Source organism: Aulonocara stuartgranti (genome assembly GCF_965226115.1).
Source record: "Aulonocara stuartgranti genome assembly, chromosome: 14".
NCBI classification, from domain to species: domain Eukaryota; kingdom Metazoa; phylum Chordata; class Actinopteri; order Cichliformes; family Cichlidae; genus Aulonocara; species Aulonocara stuartgranti.
Genome location: NC_138950.1, coordinates 37,402,906 through 37,428,364, shown reverse-complemented (window position 1 = coordinate 37,428,364; position 25,459 = coordinate 37,402,906). Strand labels below are relative to the sequence as shown.

At 42.0% G+C, this 25,459-nt stretch overlaps 2 protein-coding genes across 2 annotated transcripts in view; one reads left to right on the top strand and one right to left on the bottom strand.

Annotated features, from left to right (window-relative positions):
* Positions 1–25,459, top strand: part of LOC309686926 (uncharacterized protein) — a gene marked incomplete at its 3' end in the record, with an annotated part of 67,450 nt that overhangs the window by 15,424 nt on the left and 26,567 nt on the right. The gene's annotated exons all lie outside the window — the stretch shown is intronic.
* Positions 1,061–24,256, bottom strand: LOC309687265 (PHD finger protein 12-like). The gene is given in 16 exon segments (XM_082502116.1): positions 1,061–1,845; positions 1,848–2,276; positions 3,658–3,796; positions 3,892–3,974; positions 9,131–9,226; positions 9,341–9,487; positions 9,611–9,715; positions 10,866–11,562; positions 12,399–12,542; positions 13,758–13,922; positions 14,017–14,149; positions 14,228–14,348; positions 15,337–15,793; positions 20,233–20,305; positions 23,050–23,231; positions 23,477–24,256. Coding segments are annotated over 16 exon segments (3,066 nt in total). The 5' UTR covers positions 23,543–24,256; the 3' UTR covers positions 1,061–1,816.

The following is a 25,459-nucleotide window of genomic DNA, read 5'->3' as shown; positions in this document are numbered from 1 at the left end:
TGTGTGAATGTGTGTGTGAATGGGTGGATGACTGGATATGTAAAGCGCTTTGGGGTCCTTAGGGACTAGTAAAGCGCTATATAAATACAGGCCATTTACCATTTAAAATGGGTGTTTCAGCAGGACAACGACCCCAAACACACCAGCAAGCAGGCAACATCCTGGTTGCAGACAAAAACAGATTGATGTTATAAAGTGGCCGGCCCTATACCCAGACCTCAATCTGATTGAGAATTAGTGGAATGACCTCAAAAATTGTCTTCTTGATGCAAAACCCAAGAATGCAGAAGATCTGTTTAATGTAGTCCAGTCAGCTTGGAGGCAGGTGTCAAATATTTGTTGACTCCATGCCACACAGATGTAAAACAGTGATCAGAAATAATAGTTACACAACTTAATATTAGTTGTGTGCTTAAAGGAAAAGCAAAATCCTCATTTTAGTTTCTACTGTAAATATTCCAGTTTGTAAATGAAAATGCAGACACTTCTATTTTTGTGAACCTAATTTTCTTTTTCTTCATTTTCAGTAAAGAAAAACTTGTTCATGTTTTCATTTGGGATTGAATGTGCATGGCTCCAGGGCCTTTGTATATATGGAAAAAAATTCTATTAACTGTACCATAGACAAAACTGAAGGCAGAGACAAATCAAGAAACCGAAAGCTGCTGCAGCAAAGGTCCGACAGAGCATCTAGACTTCAGTCAGTCACTGACTGCCAAAGATTTTCATTGTTTTTAAAAAAACGATCAAGGGCTGAACCATTTTCTAATAGGGGAGGGAGGGTAACACTGCAATATATTCATTTTTTAGAATTTATATTCAACGTTAATTGCAGCTAGGCTCAAAGTGTTAATGCTAACTTATTTTAATAAACAACATGTCATATGCAAACAACTAGGGTGTGGCAAAGATTATTTTAGGGTAGCACATGCCCACCCCATGCCACCCTTGTAGATCCACCCCTGTCAGTACTGAACTTGCTGTCTCAGAAAGTGAAAACCAAACTAGAGCTCAAAGTGGATCTAGAACAAGGCTGAAAATAACAGGCATAAACACTGAGTTTGTTCTTAGAAAATCTTTCTGTATTTACAGGTTTGAACAGACAAGCAGGTACAGACAGAGTGCTTATATACACAGCAGCACAAGATGTTAAAATGAGTGCTAAAACTATACGGTATTTACAGATGGACTACAGCGGAAAGTACAGACTAAGAACAAGTTTTATCACAAAACGTCTGGTACTCTACACAGTATCACAAATTCAATGAGCTGTACAGTTAAAAACCAAAAAATGGCAAATCTACATGAAATCCAATGTTTCTCCAATCGAGAGGCACTGAATTAAAATGTATTTACATTATATATACATGTTATAGTGTATAAGCATGTATGTTTTCATACATATATAGCTACCTGTGGTGCAAAAGCAGCAAAAGAAATTAGAATGTATGGAATTGAATACTACAAAGAAAAAAAAATGTTTGTGCTAAATGGGCTGACTGACAAAAAGGTTACACCATACATAACTAATATACTGGCAAAAACAAAGATTGAGCCCAAGGAAGTAATGTTTGCTCAAAGTCCTAACGGTCCTAACGGTTACGTCAGTCATTTAAAAGAAAAAAGAAAAAAAGAGATTGTCAATAATACTTCAAGTTCATGCAAAGATATAAACCATTTAAAAAAAAAAAAAAGAAAAAAAAAGAAGAACTTTTCCCTGTTGACCAACCAGCTGTGCAGCTTTCCCTTCATCGTGACACAGAAGGTGCAAAATAAGAGGGAGGGCGGGGCTTCCTGTGCGGATTATGGAACAGAGTTAGAACGCAGTACGGGCACTTGGTGGGGAGGTACAGTCTCAGAGTCAGCCTCATCCTGGTTGGAAAAGCCGCTTGTTGTGGCAGTGCTGGGTGGTGGTGGTGTGGAGGTGTTAGCGGTGGTGCTGAGGGTGGTGCTGATGACACTGCTGCTGCTGGTGGTGGTGCTTGTGCAACTGGCAGCAGGTGTAGTGGCCTGCTCCTCTTTGGGCTGCTTACTGGCAAACTCAGTGATGCTAAAGACAAATTGGAGGCAGCCCAGTTTGATGTAGCTGCCATGGTGGAGCAGGGCCGTGCCCTCCCAGCCCGCCCCACTGCCTCCAATTAGGCTGGAGCTACTCGCTTTGCAGCTACAAGACGGCTCAGCACCACCCTGACGTTGGCTACTCATCACTCCTCCTACTGGCAACAACCCCACCATGGAGTTGGCTCCCTCGTTCTCTTCCCGTTTCTTACTGCGACCTACGCAAAGAAGAAATGCAGCAGGTCTGAGAAAGACGTCTGTACAGACTAGTGTCACAGTAAACTCCATTAATGTGGAGACAATGCAACCATAAAAAGATTTCACTGATTACATTTTATACACAAATTAAAAAATGAACACTTTGTTTTGAAAATGAGACTAAAATCATGTGGAAAGCTGAACTCTGGCAAACATGTTTTACACTCATCATCTATAAACAGTTACAGAGAAATCTGATTTAATGCTGTTTCACACTGCAGCTCTTTACTAATCAAACATCTGTCCAAATGATCTTTAATAACAGATTAAGACTGGAAGCTTTATGTGATACAGCAACATTCAGACTTTACATAACGTGGTCTGCCACAGAACAAGTATATCTGACTGCTCATTTTACACTTTATTTACCTTTCTCATTGCTACAATGCCACATGCACCAAGTTTACCACTGTACTGTACGTTTACTACATCCTTACTTTTACTTTGCAATTGCAATAGCTAATAATAAGCCAGCCCGTTCTTTCCCATTTGGTGTTTTCTCTACCAGCAGGCTCGCTGGCTAGATCGCCATTATGGATGGAGATGAACTCCAACACCAAACTCATGGTTTGTTTTTTTCCTGCACTTCAAGCTGGCACTCTAACCAGAACCTACAACAGACGGAGAACTGGTTCGTGTGCAGTTCTCCAACAATGAGAATACAATGAGCTCACTGGGACTCAGAGCAGAACAAGAGCCAGCAGCTGCAGTCCAAGAACATGGGCTGACTGAAGACAGCTAATGATGATGTTCACTTATTTATTTTAGTTTTATATTAAGCTAATATTATTCACTTAAATATAAGCACGCATAGCTCAGCACATCTCATAGACTACTCTAAGGTATGAATTACAGCAAGAAGGTGATAAGTTTTCTTGTCATTGGTTCACTGCACTGCACAAACTAATTACATGTACCCATTAAGAATGACAAATGTGACCTTGACCACAATTTGGATGAAGAACACTAAAAGCTGACCAAAAATGCAGGAGCAGTGTCAGTGTAACAAACAGGACACTGACATTAAGCACATGGGGGGGCTACACTTCCTGAAATTCTAGCCAAACTAAAAATAATTCTTTTCAGTATTAGAGTATAAATTAAAGTATTCCTGTAATTTACAGACGCAATGATGTTATGATTTCTTCACAATTAAAATTTTAACCATTTTAACCAGAACACATACAGATGAGTGGCTAAGTGGAAGAAGATGGATGGATATTCATAAAAAGTTCATACAAAATCTATGAGTGACGACCTCATCAGCAGTCCAAGTCAAACTGGGCACACAGACCTGGGTTCCTTCAAGCCAATCCAAACAGATGACGGAGATGTACTTACGAATGATTCCTTGGACTTTGGCTACCAGGCCACCGGGTGGACATGGTGAGGTCTTCTCAGAGAAATCGCACGAGTACAGGACATTATCCACTGTGGTGCCATGCTCGCTATAGTTCAGAAGCTCATAATGCTTGGTATTCTGAAGGACGACAAACACACATCTTGGTCATTTACATCTTGGTCACTAACAACCACAGGAGTACTCTGCAGAGTGATGTAGTTTAACAGCCTCACCTCGTCATAGAAAATACAGGCATGTTTCCCCGATACGTAGTTGCAGTGACCGTAGTTTGTAAGGCACACATCCATGTCAGCACCTTAAAGAAACAGTTAAAGACTTAAACACCCTTTCCCACAACACAAAGAATACAGATTTGCAACATGGATTTTTTTTCTGCAATATTGACGTGTCAAAATGTATTTTAATGACCTGCACTCCAATGTGACATATTGCGTTTTTGTTCAGTAGTTTTTATTCCACATGGTCCTGTTGTGACCCTCACAGGTCTAAGAACTTACTTTCACAGACAACTTGCTTAAAATACTCCGATTTAAAGATGACGGTATCAACTAGGGCTGGGCCATATTATACCGTTCACGGTAATACCGGTATAATGTTAGGCAACGATAGGAAAATGAAATATCGCGATAGAATGGGAGTAAAACGCGCATGCGCAGTGCCTTTGTTTTCATACGCACATGGCCGATTGTTGAGTGAAACAGATGAACCAGAATTGGTTTGTAAAAATGGTGCAACTTCAGTGATGTGGAACTGATTTGGTGTTTGTCCGTCAGATACACGACAAAGCACATTTTTTTGCAGAACATGCAAGCGGCCGTCCTTATTGTCGTATTTATCGGACTAAGATGCTCTTAAATCTGGGAGTAATCTGGGTCCTAAACTCCGTATGCTTCAGGTCAAACAACACTGCAGCATCACTGAGCGTTAAAAACTGTCTAAATTCTTTCATCTTTAATAAAACGATCAGCATTGCTGCTTTACCAGGTGTAACTATAAAGTTTAACTTCCAGGCATCCATGAAAACAAAAGTTATTACATTTAACGGAGTTAGAAGTTAGCAGGAAGCTAGCGGAAGTTAGCTCGCTAGTTTTGCTAGTTACCTAAGCATGATATTACATGTTCTGACTGAGAGATTTCTGAAAAAAAATCAAACGTACAGCTCTGCTATCACTTCCAACATAAATGAAGACAGGAAACTAAACAGCAGTGACGTTTGTAGGGTTACTGAAGTTGGGCTAGCTGGTATATAATGATGTGCTACGTGATCGCTAGCGACACAGCTATATTAGCATAACATAAACAGTGAAGCTGGAGGACGAACACTAACACTTTTCCACTTATAAAAGTTAACGTTAAGGTTCTTCATGGTTAGAGACAAATGCAATCGCATGGCAGGATGCTGTAAACGGACCAAACTTCAGTCAGGAGAACAACTGAGATAATCCATCCACAATACGAGGTTAGTCATTAATATACTGCAACATGGGAATAGAGCAGCTGCCAGAGAATTCAACATTAATGAATCAATGGTACAGAAGTGGAGGAAGCAAGAAGAATGAGTTTAATCAAGTTTGATTTATCTGACTGCTTTGTTTCGCTTAATGTGCCTTATAATCCTGTGCACCTTATGGTCCGAAAAATGCGTACTGCACACTGCAGTTTAATGTTGCAAAGCACCTCTTTTTAACTTCAGTGGATATTATACATGGTTATGCTCAGGATATGTCAGCCCATTTCTACTGGAAATGCCTTTTGGTTAAACTTTCAGCAAGGAATTTGCATTTGCACTGTTACATTTTTATAAAGCTTTAATGTACATAAAAACCAGCTTCTTGTTTAAGTGAAAATAAATGGAAGGTTGTCTTTTTGCGCTAGTAATGTTGTGGAGTTGTATTTTGTCTCGCATCAATTATATCATCGGTTATATCGTTATCGCAAATTTTCAAATATATATCGTGATAAATATTTTTGGCCATATCGCCCTGCTCTAGTATCAACTATCACTCAACCTGACTAATGATGCAGAGATTGTGATATATTATTATATTATACTCTAAAATATGACATTACTGCCATGTATTTGAAAAAAACTAAGCCAAAATGCAGAATTAGTGTATGAAACACTAAGCAAACCCTTGTTGCTTCCATAGAAATAAAGATGACAAGTAGCAGGTACATACTGCTAATCAAACACAATTGATTAACTTATCAGCACGAGTGACCACCTCTATAAAAACCCAGAAGCATTCTGGTGTGTACATAATGCCAAAGAGGAAAGATGTCTTAAAGCAGCGGTCCCCAACCCCCGGGCCTTGGACCGGTACCGGTCCGTGAGTCGTTTGGTACCGGGCCGCGAGAGTTGAGACTCAGGTGTGAAATGTATGGTTTTCAGCGTTATTTTTTATCGTTTTTATCGTTGACTTGGTTTTCCTGGGTCTTTTCACGTGTGTTATGAATAAATCTTTTTTTCGGTACCGGTACTAGTTTTATTTTGTTGTATTTATCCGCGACACCTTAAAGGCCGGTCCGTGAAAATATTGTCAGGCATAAACCGGTTCGTGGCGCAAAAAAGGTTGGGGACCGCTGTCTTAAAGAATAAATGAGTGCTGCATGTCAGTATCTGAAGTTGCATGAAGCCAGTCCCAAACACGCTCATAATTCTACCATGAGAAAGATTATTCACTATTCAAGTGGAAAACATTCAAGACTGTTGCAAAATATTTCCAGGAGTTAAAGTCCCAAAAAAAATTCACCTAGGATCAGGCAGTGCAATGACTCCAAGCACATCAGCAAATCTAAACAAGAATGTCTGGTGATTCTGCAAGCTAATGAATGATGGGGTGTTGTTAGTTTTTCCACAAACTGCTTCTGCATCACTTCCCATTTTTGTATTTGTAGGAGTGACTAGCTCAGGTCCAAGGTACACCTGCTGTGTTGGCAACTTTGCGTATCACCGGCAATGCCATCACACAGCTATATCCATTCATGCTAGCTATTACGGTGCATGTACGTGCTGCAGTATTCTTCTGAACAATAGGTGTTGCCCGTCCTCCAAATCAGCGCTGGTATAGAAGGAGAAGAAGTCAAAGTTGGAAGCCAAGGAATTTTAAAGTTTTTGCCAAGTTTCAAAGTTTCAACATCTCCCTCTGTGAAACCTGTGAACCTCTAAACTTCTGTACTGATATGATGTTAGGATGCCATTAAAAACAGACTTTAACCCAGCTGCAGCAGCAATGGAACGATGCATCATAAAAATGGAGCAGTCCCCTCTGCGAATCCCTAACTTATTGTGGTGGAGGGGTTTGTGTGTCCCAGGGATCCCAGGGGCTATGTTGCCTGGGGGCTTTTGCCCCCCTGGTAGGGTCTGCCATGGCAAATTGGTCCTGGTTGAGGGACCAGACAAAGAGCGATTCGGAAGACCCCTATGGCAAGACCATCGAGGGAACAGTTCACCCTGCCATAGGGTTATTGGGGCCCCGCCATGGGGTCTGGCCGGGCACAGCCCGAAAGAGGGACATGGGCCCATCTTCCTGCAGGCCCACCACCCGCAGGAGGTACGGTAGGGGTAGGGTGCATTGTGAGCTAGGCGGCGGCCAGGACCGCCAACCGTCAGGCGACTCAGGAGGGGAAAGCGGTGTTCAACCTGCACTGTGTATAGTGCGGGTGGAGTGCTGCTGACTTAGACTGAGAAAATTGCCGGGCGGTGGAAGGAATAGTTCGAGGACCTCCTTTGGGGGCGAGGTCACTGAAGCAGTTAAACAATTCCTTGGTGGCAGAGCCCCTGGGTTGGATGAGGTCCACCCTGAGTTCCTGAAGGCTCCAGATGTTGTAGGGCTGTCTTGGTTGACACACCTCTACAATGTTACATTGAGATCAGGGGCCGTACCTCTGGATTGGTAGACCGGGGTGGTGGTTCCAATCTTTAAGAACGGGGACCGGAGGGTGTGTTCCAACTACAGGGGAATCACACTCTTCAGCCTCCCTGGGAAAGTCTATGCCAGAGTGCTGGAAAGGAGAGTCTGTCTGTTAGTTGAACCTCTGATACAGGAGGAAGAATGCGGTTTTCGTCCTGGTCGTGGAACACTGGATCAGCTCTTCAGCATCTCAAGGATACTTGAGGGTGCATGGGAGTTTGCCCAACCAGTCTACATGTGTTTTGTGGACTTTGAGAAGGCATTCGACCGTGTCCCTCGGGGAGTCCTGGGAGTATGGGGCGTCTGGCCCATTGCTACGGGCCATTCAGTCCCTATACAACTGTTGCATTGGTCCATATAGCTGGCAATAAGTTGGACTTGTTCCTGGTGGGTGATGGGCTCCACCAGAGCTGCCCTTTGTCACCAATTCTGTTCACAATTTTTAAGGACAGAATTTTTAGGCGTAGCCAAGGGGTGGAAGGCTTTCACTTGGGTGGTCTCAGGATCTCATCTCTGCTTTTTGCAGATGGAGTTGTTTCTGCTGGCTTCATCGGGTGATAGCCTCTGGCTTCCCTCGGAATGGTTCGCAGCCGAGTGTGAAGCGGTGGGAATAAGAATCAGCACCTCCAAATCTGAGGCCATGGTTCTCAGCCGAAAAATGGTAGAGTGCCCACTCCGGGTCAGGGACGAGTTCCCGCCCAAGTGGAGAAGTTTAAGTATCTCGGGGTCTTGTTCACGAGAGACGGGAGCAGGAAATCGACAGACGGATTGGTGCGGCGGCCGCAGTGATGCGGACGCTATATGGGTCTGTTGTGGCGAAGAGAGCTGAGTGTAAAAGAGATTGCGGATACAAGCGGCGGAAATGGGCTTCCCCCGAAGGGTGGCTGACCTCTCACTTGAGATAGGGTGAGAAGTTTGGCCATTTGGGAGGGGCTCAGAGTAGAGCCGCTGCTCCTCCACATCGAAAGGAGCCAGTTGAGGTGGTTAGGGCATCTGACAAGGATGCCTCCTGGGGGCCACCTGGGTGAGGTGTTCCGGGCATGTGCCACCGGAAGGAGGCCCCGGGGCAGACCGAGATTATATCCCTCGGGTGGCCTCGGAACGCCTTGGTATTCCCCCCAGACAAGCTGGAGGAAGTGGCTGGGGAGAGGGAGGTCTGGGCTTCTCTGCTTGGGCTGCTGCCTTCGCAACCCAGCCCTGGATAAGCGGAAGAAAATGGATGGATGGATGACCAGCAGAGATGACAGCTTACAACATGTAACATCAATTTTGCTATACGGTGACATTTGCCAGGCACCACACAGCAGGTATAATGGCGTCCTACCCATGTTCCACTTCTGTCTTACTAAACTTTAGTCATAAGGCAAGAGTCTAACCTAAATCAAACATGATTGACTGGAGTTTGGTGAAGTGGTATGATTTTTATAAAGTACGTCAGTACGTGAACCTTTCCTCATCAAAGGTGAAACCTAAGAGTGGCTCAGAGCCAGGGCACAGAATGCAGCAGGGTCAAAGTCACAGCGACTGAATGTCCTACCTGATCCTATGTGTAACGTCCTATAGCACATGCTGACAGCTGCTCCTCTTCCTGTCAGAGGGTAAAAGACCGCTCTGGCTTGCACCTTTTTCTGACCTGGGAGGAGGAGAGTGTAGGTTTTAATAATTAGAACAAAACAGCAATCAAACAGCAGAAAAACTGACTTCTTGACAAGTAAACAGACTAAACTGTAGTGCAAAGGTATCTTACTGTTTGGGTGGGGTGCTGAGGTTTTTGGGGTAGTGCTGGTGGTGGGGGGAGGTTGAGTGCTGGGCACTTTGGGAGCAAAGAGCTGCTGGATCCTCTGATAGGCCAAGAGCTTGATCATCTCTGTATCCAGTTTGTCCAGCTCAATCCCTGCACACACACAAACACACACAACCGCTAGAAGCTAATTACATCTTCGTGTGTTTCATAGCAGAACACAGCAATACGAAGGCTCTTAAACTGTCACATGTGGCCGCAGAGTGACAAACTCACCCCCATCCTCCTCTTTTCCATCCTTCATGCAGCTGGACAGGTTGGTGATGGAGGGCAGCGTGTTGGGCAGCAGTGAGTCCGTCAGTGCAGGAGCAGCCTTTATGTCTGAGGGACAGGAGAGGAAAAAAGAGACAAATTGATGAGATGAGATAAAAGAAGGACCAGAAAAAAGACAGTTTTTGATAGTTCACTATAAAGGAAAAAAGTGCACAGGAACTATTACTGAGATAGAAGGCAAAGCAAGTTGTATCTGAATAACTTTTTTTTCTTCATAACTCAGTAACTGAAAATAAAATGTGCTCTTAAATGGCCATGTATCCTTTTGGTAAATGGGGCTGCACGACACAAAATATGCAAGAAAACTGTTAGCACCATCGATTATGTCAGCAGTGAGTATTCAATTAATAGCAACAGTAAACATTCAAAAGAGAGAAAACTCAGGTCTTTTAAAATGAACGTTTCATTTGTTTCCACTTTAGAAAATGCTTGTTTTGATAGTTTAACAATACACAGTATCTGCCAAAAGAGCTCAACTCTTTCACTGTATTTACATCCCATATCACAATCACATTTCCACTTTCTTGAAGAAACATTTTCCTAAAGACAAAAACTGATAAATTATTAGAAGTAGAAATAACAGAATCACAATTTTAAGTGATCTGCCAAATAAAATAAGCTATGCATCCTAGACTGAGGCATGAAATAAAAAGGCCTTCTTCCCATCTGCTTGGAGCTCTTTCTTACATTATAAGGGGAAAAAAAAGAGTTCTGACAGTATTGCATCTCCTGGATGAAGCAGAGTTGGTCAGTGTGCACGCGTGTGAATGCATGTGTGTTAAAGTGTGCGAGTGAATGTGTGTAAGCCTTCAAACAAGCATGTAGTGGCTGCAGTGAAGAAAGGTGAGCATATAACCATTCTCAGTTCTGAGGCCTTCTCTGTGCTTTAATGCAAAACAGACGTTATGAAAGTGGAGATGTTAATACTAATAATAATTCAGCCTAACAGCATGACTATTAACACAATTTCTTAAAGTTAAAAATGTATTTATATTAATTTAAATATGCAAAATAATGTTGCTATAGCCTCAAATTAAATGTTCTCTCATGCACACCATGGCCACCGTTACATGTATAATGAGGAGAGAGTAACATAATGATTACTTGAGTATATTATTACTATTATTATCATCATTATTATTATTAGCTGTATAAAGTGATACATTTAGACTGCAGCTTTGACATTTCTGATGTGTACCTGGAGTAGGTGCTGATCCAAACTTTACTGTGTCGTGCTCCTGGCTGCCTCTAGATGGTGCATCTGTGAAGGAACTGCTGGTGATTGAGGAGGGCTTTTCATCGGTGCTCACACACTCCTCCTGGGGCTCTGTCTGGCTCCTGTGGTTCTGTTGGCCACTGTGGGGCCATATCGTGGGGGCAGTGGGGCAGTTCTGTTGGGCACATGCATTTACAGTGCTCTCGGGTTCCTTCTTAACCGTTTCTGTTCCTATGTGGTTCACCAGTCCAGAGGCAGAAGCTGATGGCGTTTTCCCAGCCTTCAGTCTGTTCTGTAGCTCAGCCTGCCTGCAGGAATCTGAGGCACTGTTACAGTCTACAGGTCCATTGGCTCTGGGAGGCTGAACCAATTCCAGAGGCCCATTAGGTTTCCTACAGTTCTGACATGGTGTCACGGTGCATTTGCAAAGAACTAGCCCTGATGGGCTGTCCTTGGAAAGAGAGGCCCCCTGGGAGTCACTGGGTGTACTGCAAGCTTTAGAGCAGAGGTCAGGGGAAGAAGTCCTTTCTAATGAGGCCTGAGTTTTCATGTCTTCTGATGCTCCACTTGATTGTGTATTTGCTTTCTGCTCAAAGTGCCACTCTGTTGATGAGGCCTTCTGTTTGATGGATAGGTGTCGCATGATACTGCACTGGAGAGCGATGACATCCTGAAGCCACTGTTCAACACAACACATGTATGTTTTTATAAAGAAGCAACCAGCAGTTCTGTTGAGAGGCCCTCCCCTTCATCAAGGATTCATTTATATCACACAAACAAACAGATACCAGAATTTATCTTTTGCTGCAATTTTCAATTAATTACTCAAAGCTCTACAGTCTGTGAAAAAAACAGACTTTCTAATGCAACTGTTGCAAAGTGCCGTGAAGCAGTTGGTTCAGCTTTCAGAACTTCTGAAACTGAATTTTCTGTTACTTTCTGATAAACACAGTACACAGGATGTGTCAGTGTTTCACTCATCTACACCAAAAATCTAACTCTCTAAAAACTTCTTGTCCAAACTCTCATCCAATCATCCAAAATGAAAAGGAAAGCGATCAATCATCCTTAACCTCCTAGGACCTGGTGTCCACATATGTGAACATCACATTTTGGGTTGGCTAGACCAAAATACTAAATGTTGCTCTACAAAGGCCTGATTTCCACATGCGAGGACGTTATACTGCCACTGTTCTATTGAAATTTAAATCGAATGTCCTCATATGTGGATCTCATTTTTCTCAGAAACAAACATCAGGTAAAAAATAAAATCTGATAATTCTTTGGTTTTACATTCATCAGGTCCCAATCAGCCCAAATAGCAAAGAGAAATTAAAAATGCATGCCATGAAAGAGTTTGGGTCTTAGGAGGTTACGCTGCTCTCCTATTAATCTCACATCCTATTACATCAGATGACACAGATTGTAGCACACAAAAGCCTGTTTCGAGGGAACTATCATTACAATCTGACTTAAAGAACGTGTTAGGCAGCTGCTGGTTTCTCTTGTGCCTACCTCCTGCTGCTCAGCCTCTGTGGTGAAATGCTTTGTGGGCTGATGGTCAGGAATGCCACTACAAACCAGCTCCAGCTGGCGCACCCCTGCAGGAAGCAGCATGGGCGGAGGATTCTGGTACTGGGACTTGATGGCATCTGGCACCTGAATAAAAACACTGACTGTTAGAGACAATCTAACACTTTCTAGCAAATTAACCAGTACGTTCAGATGTGTCTAAAAATAGCATCACTTCATATACAAGTGCACAACTGCTTAAATTTCAGAAGCTGGAAAAAAGACAGAATGTCAGTATCTAGGTAGAGCAGGGCGATATGACCAAAATATTTATCACGATATACATTTGAAAATTTGCGATAACTATATAATTGACACTAGACAAAACACTTTCCAACTCCTCAACTTTATTAGTGCAAAAAAAAAAAAAACATCAATGTATTTTCACTTAAACAAGCAGCTGTTTTTTATGTGCATTAAAGTTATATAAAAATTTTACAGTGCAAATGCAAATCCTTGCTGACAGTTTAACCAAAAAGACATTTCCAGTGGAAATTGGTCGACATATCCTCAGCATAACCATGTATAATATCCACAAAACTTAAAAAGAGGTTATACACACACAGTACTGTAATATTATGTTGAAGCACAGTACGTATCACTCCGCGAGGCTCCGCCTACGATAGCCGTAACGCTCCGACAATCCATCAAGCGGTGTGGCTTCGTAGCTTAGCAAAGTCGTACTGAAACATTTGACAGATTTTCGAGCGCCGTGTACATAAAATCGTTTCGAGGTCAGTAAACACAACCAGAATTCATACATAAGGCACACGGGATTATAAGGGGCACTGTCTATTTTGAGAAAAATCAAAGGATTGATTTTAAGTGCGCCGTATTTTCCAAAAAACACGGTAATAATGTCGGCCCGCTAGCACGCGCTACCAAAAATAGTGCTTTGTTGTGTATCTGACGGATGAAAGCTAAACCAGTTCCACACCACTGAAGTTGCAGCATTTTTACAAACGAATTCTGGTTCGTCCGTTTCATTCAACGATCCACTTTCGCTCTTCTCATTCTGCGTCGCCGCCGTGTGCGCATGTAAACAAAGGCACTGCGCATGTGCGTTTTACCCATATTCTATCGCAATATGTCATTTTCCTATCGTTGCCCAACATTACACCGGTATTAGCGTGAACGGTATGATTTAGCCCAGCCCTATATCTAGGTATTACTGTCTTAGTGTAACAGATATATTATTAAAGCCATTCATTTCCTAGATCTCCACCTGTGTTCCAGTGGCCAAGAAAAAAGGATTATATGAAATCCAACACACTGCACCGTCACACTGAGACACACGTCTACCTTGATGGTTTTCTTGTTGCGCTGGTGAGTGGTGCGCCGGTTGGGAGCATTTTGTCGATGTACTCTACGCAGGAAGTCCAACTTAACTGCGTGCTGGGACATCCTGTCCTGGAACTGATCGAAGAGCTGACAGCGGCTGGACAGGCTGAGGCTCCTCTGATTCAGCTGCATAGCAAACAAAAATATATCAATACAAATTTACATCAATAAAAGGAAAGGGAAAGCAGCTTTAGCTTAGAATCAGCACAGTGCATCTTACTACTAAGTGCTCCACATGGTTTGGACACATCCATTTGCCGGCAGGTAAAGCTGTGAGTGGAGGGTCCAGACAGTCCATGTGGAACAGGAGGGGACAGTAATCGCACTGGATCAATGGAGCCAACCTGCAACTCCTGAGAGACCAAATAAATAGAATTAGTACCTGCTGTCATTGCTTCTACTTCTTTGCACTGTGCTCCAGAACTCCTGACCTGTTGCATGAAAAGCAGATTTTGACTGGCAAAGGGACTAGACCATTGGGATCCAGTTCATGCTGAGGCCTCCTGAAGGGCTTTCCAAGCAGCTCTTCTTTTTTCCTCCGTTTACTGCTGCCTAGAAATCCAAACAAAAGAGCAACATTGAAGAAACAGTCTAAATTGCATATATAAAGAGGTATTTTAAACTTAGGGTGCTGAAAGAAATCATAGCAGTTTTAAATTCTTGGGGGTAACTGTGACCGAGGACCTGTCCTGGGGCAACCATATCACCTCAGTTGTACGGAAGGCCCAACAGCGCCTCTACTACCTGAGGAGACTGCGGAGTGCACACATTCCCAGATCTCTGATGTTGAACTTCTACAACTGTGCCATCAGCAGCGTTCTGACGTATGGATTTCTAGTGTGGTTCCCCAGCTGCACCAAGGCCGATCAGCAAGCACTCCAGCGGGTGGTGAAAGAAGCTGACAGAATTATTGGAACAAGTCTGCCAGAGATCAGTAATATCTTCCCCACTCGCTGTCTGAGGAGGGTGCACAGTATCCTGCGGGACCAACATCACCCTGCGCGCCACCTTTTCCATCTGCTGCCCTCAGGGAGAAGGTACAGGTCTATACAGGCCAGAACATCCAGACTGGCCAACAGCCTGTATCCACAGGCTGTGAGGCTCCTGAACTCTCTGCCCCCCTCTCACGGACAATAACCATATCCAACTTCTTAATAGCAATGAACTGGTCTGCATTGGTGCATCATATCTTTATTCTCTTCCCCCTCCTGCCCCCCCCCCCCCCTCTTTCTTAAATAGATAACTATCATATCTGATATCATATCTCACAGTACAATAATATTGAATGGGTTGCATTGTTGTATTTTGTCATGTTTCTCAGGTCTTTGTCTGAATTTCTACGAACATTATTGCTAAGGATTGTCTTATTGCATTGGAGTCACACTGGGTTAAATATGTACACTTGGGTTTTAAGGGGTATTTATTATTTTCTTCTTTTTTTTGGGTTGTATGGAAGCCCCAAACGCAATTTCATTGTTCTTGACAATGACAATAAATAAATAAATACTAAATATTTTGGTAGTCATTATGACTGACTGACCTGGTAGTGCAGTGGTGCACGTGAGCTCACTCGGCAGCTGAAACTGAGTGGGGTTTCTCTCCATAGCAGCCGCTATTAGGAGCTGAAAGGGCCTCTTGAGGAGTCGCGGTGTCGGAGCAGAAACTGTAGAACTCTCGAGCTCTGCACCCTGAACTTCATCCTCAGGCTCTGCTGCCTCCTCCTCTCCATCGTTCTGCTCCTCTGAGGGGGTTGGGGTGGATGAAGTGTTGGAATTTGGAGTCCCAGGTCGGCTGCTTGGCCTGCTGCTGGTTCTGCGGTCCAATAGTCGTACCTGGGCCACTCGTAGACCAGGGCCTGCAGCTCCAGCCCCCGGAGGAAGACCGTCAAGCCGCAGTGGGCCAGCGTTGAGCTCCAGCTCCACGGATGGAGAAGCAGAGCGCTTGGAGGAGGATTTCTCTGGCAGGCCGTTGGTCTGTTCAGACTTCTGTTCTCTTTTCTGTACAAAGTCACACAAAAAACCCAAACACTGATTTAAAAAGCCATCTCTTGACACTGCTGTCTTAGCAAATTATAGATGAATCTCTAATCTTCCTTTTATCTCAAAGATTCTTGAAAAAAATCATTTAAAAAAAAAAGCTAACAGATCATCTGCAGAGGAATGGCTTATTTGAACAGTTTCAGTCAGGTTTCAGAGCTCATCACAGCACAAAAACAGCTTTAGTGAAGGTTACAGTTAATCTTCTTATGGCCTCTGACAGTGGACTCATCTCTGTACTTGTACTTGTTAGACCTCAGTGCAACGTTCAATACTTTTGACCATAATATTTTATTAAATTATTATGGTCAAGCATAATATTTATTAGAGCATGCTGTAGGTATTTATTTCTGCAGTGGTTTGTATTAGGGCTCCCACAATTTGTCAACTAGCCACGATTACGTCGACTATCAAAATCGTTGACGACTAATTTAATAGTCAATGTGTCGTTTGAAGCTTTGTAAGACCCCGAAAGATGCAGGAATAAGTAGTAGGATTTAAGAGTGTAACAACGAAATGAAACAGAAGATGGCAGTACTGCATGTACAAGGATGCCAGCTGCCGTTAAACCCCGAAGAAGAAGAACCAGGCTGTGTCCCAATCCAGCGACCGCACGCTTCGAAGTATGCATTTTGAGACCGATTACGTCACAGCGACGCAACGACGGCTGTCCCAATCCAAAGTGTATTCCAAATGCGGTTGCCAAATGTGCCATCAATTTCCCCAAATTTGAAGTGTGGTCCATTGTAGACTTCGTGGTCCCATACATCCCACAATTCATTGTGCAACAGTGGGTGTGGATAATTTTGCCGAAAAATACGGCAGACGGCTGAAGCGGAGCGGCCGAAGAGTAAACTTTTAAAAGTGAGTACTGAATGTTATGTCACTTATTTATGTGCAAATGTTTAATAATGAAGAACATTAAAACATTACTGTTGCCCACATGTCAGCAAAGTTGTGTGACATTAGTGATGTTTGTACTTTCAGCGTCAGCTTGGTTTTAAAGCCTCTACTTTAAAATATACGCCGTTCAATAGTCAACCTTAATCTGACAGAGAATGTGATGATTTTATGGATAATTAAAGTCAGTTATACATCCACAAACACAACAAGCTGAAAGTCAGTGATGCTGCTTGGTTTGCAGTCCTGAATATCACGGCACAAGCAGGATTCACTGCACTGTTAATGTTAGCTATGTTATATTGCTGCCTCTGTTCGGTGGTGTCGAGCCAAACGGACTTTAACGTGTGTTTGAACGAGCTCACGGTTCACTCGTTAAGCTGAAAGAAAGATGCTTTAATCACAGGAGTCACACATGTGTCCACTGTACCATCTGGGAACTCTTCTTGTTTAGCACTCGTAATAACACAAACACTAAATCCTCCTTCTCTGGTGCTGTTGTGTAGCAGTGTGTACACCTGAGACTGTCACCTGTCTGTCTGTCCTGCACTCTCTCTCTGTTTATTTCTCTCCGGTTGTGGAATAAAAGTATGAACATGTCTCAGCCTCAGATACTCAACTAATCAAAGTGATGTCATAAAAAAAATTAACGAACAAAACATTTTTTCTCCTTCATTTCTGTCAAACAATGCTGTATGAAACGTTTCTCGCGGTTTGTATCATGGTTGCTAGGCAACCTGAGCAGCGCGACGAAGGCTAGACCGTCCCATTTCACAACCTCTCACTTCCGCACTTCTCGTACTTCCTAGTACGCGCCGTTCCTAGTACGCAAACTGTGAATACTCTGAAGCGTACGGTCACTGGATTGGGACACAGCCGCAGTCTCCGGTATCATAGCTGTGTCCAAATTCAGGGGCCGCACCCTTTGGAGACTGCATTTGGAGGCCGATTACATTACAGCGACACGAGGAAGGCTGTCCAAATTCGAAGACTCCGACAAATGCGTCCTTCATTTCCCCAGATTTCAAGGATGGGTCGGGTGTATACTTCGTTGCCCAACCTATCCCAGAATTCATAGCACGGCCCAGCCAATTCCAGTTTCCAACAATGACGGCAGCTACTTAATTTTAATATTACTCTTTGTGGGTCACAAAATAAACTTTTAAGATATTTTCAAGTGAGAATTCAGCTGTCTAAACTTTAAATATCTGATCAGTTTATCAAGACATCACATTTTTGCAAAAGTGCACCAACATTTTCGGAGACATCTGTTACCCACCAGCTCGATAGCTAGCCGGGGCTCAAGGCTCACTAGAGCCGACGAGAACACCGAACTCCTGGCACATCGTTTTCAGACCCCCCGCGGTCTAAACATGATATATAAGTCACTTAGATAACTTAAAAATGTTGTTGTTTGGCTTTTTCCAGTGTTTCATGTGTTCCTGAGTAAGTTGGCTTGGCTGAGATTAAAGTTTTTTCACACAGCTGAAGAAAAATCAAACAGAAAACAGATTAAACAGGAAGTTTGAGATGGTAGAATTTACTCCAATGTCCTGTTATATTTTAGTTAGCAAGGAGCAGACGGCTATCTAATAGACTCCAATTTGTTCATGTGAGTCCGCTTCACACACCAAGGTTAATTATGGATATACTAGGACCAATTCTGTTTACATTTTAAATGCTTCCCTTAGGCAGTATCATCAGCAGTATCATAGTATACATTTTCACTGCTATGCAGAGGACACCCAACTTTATTTATCCATGAAGCCAGATAACACACACCAATTAGTTAAACTGCAGGAATGTCTTAAAGACATAAAGACCTGGATGGCCTCTAATTTTCTGCTTCTAAATTCAGATCAAACTGAGGTTATTGTACTCGGCCCTGAAAATCTTAGAAATATGGTATCTAACCAGACTCTTACTCTGGATGGCATCACCTTGGCCTCCAGTAACACTGTGAGGAACCTTGGAGTCATTTTTAACCAGGATATGTCCTTCAACGCACATATTAAACAAATATCTAGGACTGACTTCCAATCTTTGCGTAATATCTCTAAAATAAGAAATATCCTGTCTCACTGTGACACTGAAAAACTACTTCATGCATTTATTACTTCTAGGTTGGACTATTGTAATTCATTATTATCGGGATTGTCCAAAAACTCCCTGAAAAGCCTTTAATTAATCCAAAATGCTGCAGCAAGAGTCCTGACAGGGACTAGAAAGAGAGAGCAGATTTCTCCTATATTGGCTCCCTGTTAAATCCAGAATTGAATTCAAAATCCTGCTCCTCACATACAGCATATGTAAGCATATAGTTGGGCTGGATCAGTTGACCCTGAATCCTCCCTTAGTTATGCTGCAATAGGTGTAGACTGCTGGGGGACTCCCATGATGCATCGAGTATTTTTTCTTCAGTCACCTTTCTGACTCACTATGTGTCATGGCCCCGCCCCTCCCTGAAACTGGTTCTGCCAGAGGTTTCTTCCTGTTGAAAGGGAGTTTTTCCTTCCCACTGTCGCCAAAGTGCTTGCTCATTGCTTTTCTCTGCATGTTAGGGCTGCACGATTAATCGTTAGAAAAATTGCGATCTCGATTCATACTTATGTGCGATCTCATTTCCAAATGACAACGATTAAAAATTTTTTTTTAAAAAAGGCGACGACGATTGTACCGCATTTTGATCCGGGACGCAATCTGCATGAAAACAAGCGCTCACTCTTCCTGCTCAACAAATGACAAGGGCGGAGCTTTATACCACGTGATACAGAAGCTGTGCTGTGTGATGCTAAAATTGGCAGGGAAAAAAACAACGGAGAGCACGTCAGGGATGACGAGAAAGTGACAGGAGAAAATCCGTCCCGGTCAACCACCCAAACATCAATAACGGAAACCTTATACAGCGTTTCCCTATACCCGTCGAACTCCCGCAGGCACAAAGAAATTACGGAGGCTATCACTTATCACCTGACCAAAGATATGGCTCCCATCAATACTGTGCAAAACGAGGGATTTAGGAAAATGATCAACACCCTAGACAAACGCTACACAGTGCCGTCCCGCAACTATTTTTCTATTGTTGCACTACCTGCTCTATACACGCAGCGTCGAGCAGCGGTGGAGACGGAATTTCAAGCAGTACAACGACAAAATGTGAGACATTTGTTGTTTTTATGTTTATTTATTGTTTTTATGTTCAGTCTCAACTGTTACGAAGTTGACGTGCAGTTAATAAGCGCAATAAATATTTATACTGGAAAAGAGAATCGTGAGAGAATCGTGATCTCAATTCTAAGCAAAAAAAATCGTGATTCTCATTTTATGCAAAATCGTGCAGCCCTACTGCATGTATTATTGTAGGGTAAAATATTATTGTGATTTGGTGCTGAATAAATAAAATTGAATTGAACTGATTTATCAGTACATAGAACACACTCTCCAGGATACATTTCAAAAGCAGAATGAATCAAATGTGTAACAACACATCTGTCACTCACCTTCTTTCGAACATTGCAGCGATGACACATCCATTCCCCTGGAGGAAGCATTTCTTCACTCAGAGGTGGGTTGCTGTCGTAAGAAGACAGAAATTAAATATTTAATAAGATAAAATGAATCACAATTTCTAATTCCCATTTCATTGAAATGAAAAACTGATTTGATCCCATTGTTTTGGTATCAAAACAAAAGTCTAGCTTCTTCTGTCTCCATCTGGTGGGCCAATGGCTGCATTACAACAAAAGCATCCACACAGTGCAAAGTAATGGCAGTTACCAATGTTACATTTTCATTACAGTAGCTGACACATTCATTAATAATCAATTGCTTCCAATGTTTTACACTACATACTAGAGGTGGGAATCACCATACATCCCACGATACGATATTATCACAATACTTAACACACGATACAATATTATTGCGATTTTTAAAAATATTTTGCAATATTCAGATTCTGTACATAAAGGTAAACTTTATCAATATTCATTTATCTAATATCAAAGTCTCACACTCAGTCTTTCTCTCATTTCAGTTTTATTGTTGACAAACTGAACGGTTTGTATTACAGTCTAGTCCAACTTAACTGAATGCAACCATCTGGTACAATTATAGCTATTCTGAACTATGCAATTTATGAAAACTATGCAGCCCATTCAGCAACTGAAGAATTTGAAAGTAAATTAAAACAAAATATAATTTTACATTAAATAAAAAAGTTTTAAACGTAATTAAAATAAAACATGTCTTAAATTAAAATAAGTAAACTGTCATGTTTATTGCTGCCAAAAACAAGTTAAACACATTTGGACAGTGAAGGAATGTCAGGATTGTTGCTCAGAAAAAGGATCAACATGCTCTGAAGTCAGAGCACAAAAACCTTTTTTGTAACAAAATATCGATTTCTGCTGTCCCTGTATCGATACATTATTAGCAAACAAAATATCACGATACTACACAGTATAGATTTTTTTCCCCCCACCCCTACTACATACTGCCCCCATTCAAGAAAACTTTCGTCAGATCCACCTCATTTCACCTTACCATTTTTTAAAATTATGTCTGGTTAACTGTTACCTTGGTATTTCCATCACTCATCTGCTACTTGCAACCACCATCCGCTTAACAGTTATTCATAAAATTACACTTAGTGACCAAACTGAACCATCTATCTATTATGCTTTGTTACTCCTTTCTTTTTAACTTGCATTTTTAACCATGGTGGTGCAGTGACTAGCACTGTTGCCTCACAGCAAGGAGCTCCTTAGTTTGATTCTACCACCTGGCCGGGGCCTTTCTTTGTGGGGTTTGCATGTTCTCCCCGTGTTTGCGTGGGTTCTCTCTGGGTACTAGTAGTTTGCTTGTAGTAAGCTTATTTACCTACTTTTTCTCTTTACTCATTATTATTTTTTAACAATTTATTCATTTCTATTGGCTGTTTGTTTCTATAGTTTCTAGTCAACTTTAAACTTTTTTTTGCTGATGCACCCGGTGTATGAATTCATAATTGCAGAATTTAGCATAAAACTTGGACTAAGAAATACAAAACATATCCAGTAAAATGACGACAAAAATACATTCCTCCAGATTTAAAAAATGAAACAAGTTTTTTTTAATGATATGTTTGTGTTTGAAGTGGTCACATGTGAGATGCGCTGTGCATGGCACAACTGAGTTGTCACCCCATGTAATATTGTCTTTTACATTGCAGACATCAAAGCAGCAAAATTCGTCAATACATATTTAAAATCTGAAGGCATCCACAGGTGTGGCTATATATGTACAGACGAGTTTTATACGGTTTTCAGGTGACAGTCTGGACTCAATTCTTCCAAATACCAAAGTAATACAGAAAAAAATGATACGGGTATTTATTTATCGCTGCGGCACCGAAATTACCTCAACAAACGCTGTTATACCCGTCCAAAAAAACTGCGGAATATTTCGTCCGTATTTTTAAAGCACCCCTTTTCCATCAGAGTTGATTTTAAAGGTTTGTAAGATGGCGGTGGAAGAAGGGGGGGAAAGAGCAACGAGGTCGCCATATTGTAAACAGAGGCTACATTTTTACCAGCAGCTCCGCTGGCTGCAGCCTCGGCAGGAGGGGAGGACCGACTGCAAGCTAATTCAAGCCTCTTGCAGATACGACATATTTAAGCATTTTTTTTCAAACTCCTGTGTGTTATATTTTCATTAACGACGCGTGAAAATAAGTTTGCTATACACTTTCAAACTATATAAAGTCCAAAAGTCAGTATACAAGATAGACGACTGGGATAACGGTGCACAGTCCTCCCAGAGCAAGAAAACATTCTGCTCTGTTACTTTAATTATCAGTTCCTATCTTAGATCACCAAACATCTTTTAATTAACTTTAACTGGTTTATTTCCTGAGATTCTGAAAATGTGTGGAAGTAAATTTGACATGCAAGCAGCTTCCAGAGAAAAATGGGAGTTAATAATAAACCTTACAGAGTGCAACACAGCGGCTAAAGCCGGCCTCCATGGTTAACGTGAACGGAGAACACAGCGGGAATTTCGGAAGAACAATTGATCGTTAATGTTGACTTTTCATTGATATAAGCGTGAGCTTTTGTAGCGAAAAAACTATCAGGCAAAATGAAATCATTTAACAGATAATTTCTTTACACATTTCAAATCATGTGTCTATGAGAATCGGAACCACAGCGAAACGGTAACCGAGGACAATCACTGGAGTTAGCATTCAGCCATCTTTACACATAACTGACGGGGACTAGCAGTTATTTCCGCTTGTTTTACTGACTCTGTGCGTGTTCTTCAGTCAAATAACTTACCAGCACTGGAGATGGAAAGCTGCAGGACAGTGGTCACAGCACAGCAAGTCTCCCCCTTCCCTGCAACTATCGCAGGTGTCGTGGTTAGTCGCCCTGCCGCTCCTCCGGACGTCCCTCACCAGTTTCCGACTCCGTTTCTCTACCTCATCTGACTTCGGGGGCGCCAGTAGTGTTTGAATTTGCTGCAAAAGTTGTTCAGCTGTTTAGTTTGACATCGCGGCTAGTGTCTAGTGTCCGCTGTGACGTTTATAGAGAGCGGTAACAGTAATTTGTGGCCTCCGTTACCAAGCCGAATTAGCTAGCTAAGAGCTTGACAGCGGGCTATAGTGATGATGACAGCTGCGATTCAAATTTGGTAAAATTTATTAAAGTGTTAGCAACAGAGGAATGTTTCGCTTAATTAAGGCCTTAGACATAGCAGCCTTACCTCCATTAAGCCCCCAGAGGTATCCAAATCGTACACAATCGTTGGGGTCTCCATTTTGTCCCACATTCATCCAGAAACAGACTTTGCAAAAGGAATTTGCGAACCAAGAGCCTCGGTGCTCACAATAACCACGATAAATCCTGTAAGAGATTACTTCCCGAATGTTTTCGGTCAGAGGATGTCTGGTAAATCGACGTTAGCTATCGTTAGCTGCCCAAAGGAGCTAGCTAGGCAAACGTCAACCAGTCAAGGTTGTGAAGCTAGCGGTCTCACTAGCTGCCGTGGTTGGCCATAAAAAGGTAACAAAAATGACGTCTAACTATGTAGTTAAAATACTGATTCCTTAGCACCACTTTTTATGTGTAAGTGCCACGAAAACATACAGAATTTTCTATCAGTAGACTACTGCTCTTAGCTACACAATCCATCTGCGGCCTAGCTGGCCAGCCATGATTCTTGTTTCTGCTCCTGCAAAAAGGAGCGCTGTAAATCTGCAAAGCCCTCCGCTCCCATTGTCAAAACAAAATGTAACCAAACAATCCAGGAGAAAACTAGATGTAGTACGGCCCAAAACCTGGTTTCCGACAGCGTCCGGAATGTATAATCCTCAAATCAAGTATGTGGAAATGCAAATTTGGTTGATGTTATTGTTGTGAAAAGGCTGTGCATCTACACTGGCTGCTAGCAACATCCTTACAGTTGGCGCAACCGCGCACACCGGACACGCATGCGTATTGGAACGGATATAGATAATTACGGATACATTATCACGAAGCGGTAAAACATTGTCTACACGGTGTTTTGAGTGGCACTGACGTTTTGAAGTTATTTTATTTGCTATGACTTTCCCTGTCGGTTGCCTTATGGCACTACTCATTACTATTGTGCTGCTACGAGAGTAGCATTAACTGCTTCTTGCTTCAATAGCTTTATTGTTTGTTAAAGAACACGACTCGTGTAATTTGCACTTCTGCTACAATAGCGTTTCAGCTGCTCAAATGACCATCTTAATTCTTCTTCCGCTTGCTCAACGTGTAGTCTATTTCAACATGTAGTCTATGTAGACAGCATCCATCCATTCTCTTCCGCTTATCCTTATCGCGGGGGGGCTGGAGCCTATACCAGCTGGATGACAAGTCAGTTAAGCTAACAGAAATGTTTAGATCAATTCAAACCAATTTAGTTTTAATTACATAGCACCAAATCACATCAGCTGTCACTGTCCTCAAAGCGCTTAGTTATCCTTCTACCAATCAGACTTTTCTGACAGAGGGCATTGTGTATTTTGCAATTAAAGTCCTCACTGGGTTAAGCTGCTGAAGTCTGAAACACATTCTTTAATTAAGAGAGGACCAGATTGTGCAAAGTGAAACGCTGAAGTAATGCACAGATCATTAGAAAATAAAGACATCCAAAACATTAACAAATCAATAATCCACCATTATATTCTCTTAAACCAAAGATTTATTTAAGAATGTATGAAGCCCTAATTTACTTATTTTCCATCTAGCACTTAAATAATATAAGTTCTCACATAAATAAAATTTGTATTTATTGCAGGTTTGTCTGGTTTTTGTTAACCAGATCACACCAACTATAAAGTCTGACCAGATCCCAAAACACTACATGTAGGGTAAAGAATATGTTTGTGTGGGACACCTTACTAATGCTGAGAGATGATGAAAACTGAATCTAGAAACAAAAAACAAAAAAACTATGCTAGTTAACAGTTTGGCATCAGTTATGTGAAGGATATATATACTGCCATTTATGTGAATGAAAATTTCCAATCTTAAAATAGAAGGTATGATCTCTGTTTTGTGCAACCATGTCTATCATATTAAGTATTAAAACTGTTTAAATATATTTTAGCAGCCAAACTGTCTGTTTCAGTTTTAATAGCAATTAATCCATAGGTCAGCACACGGACTGATTGTTATGCAGCACTTTTCTGCTCTTGCAGAGCACTTATAGCACATCAGT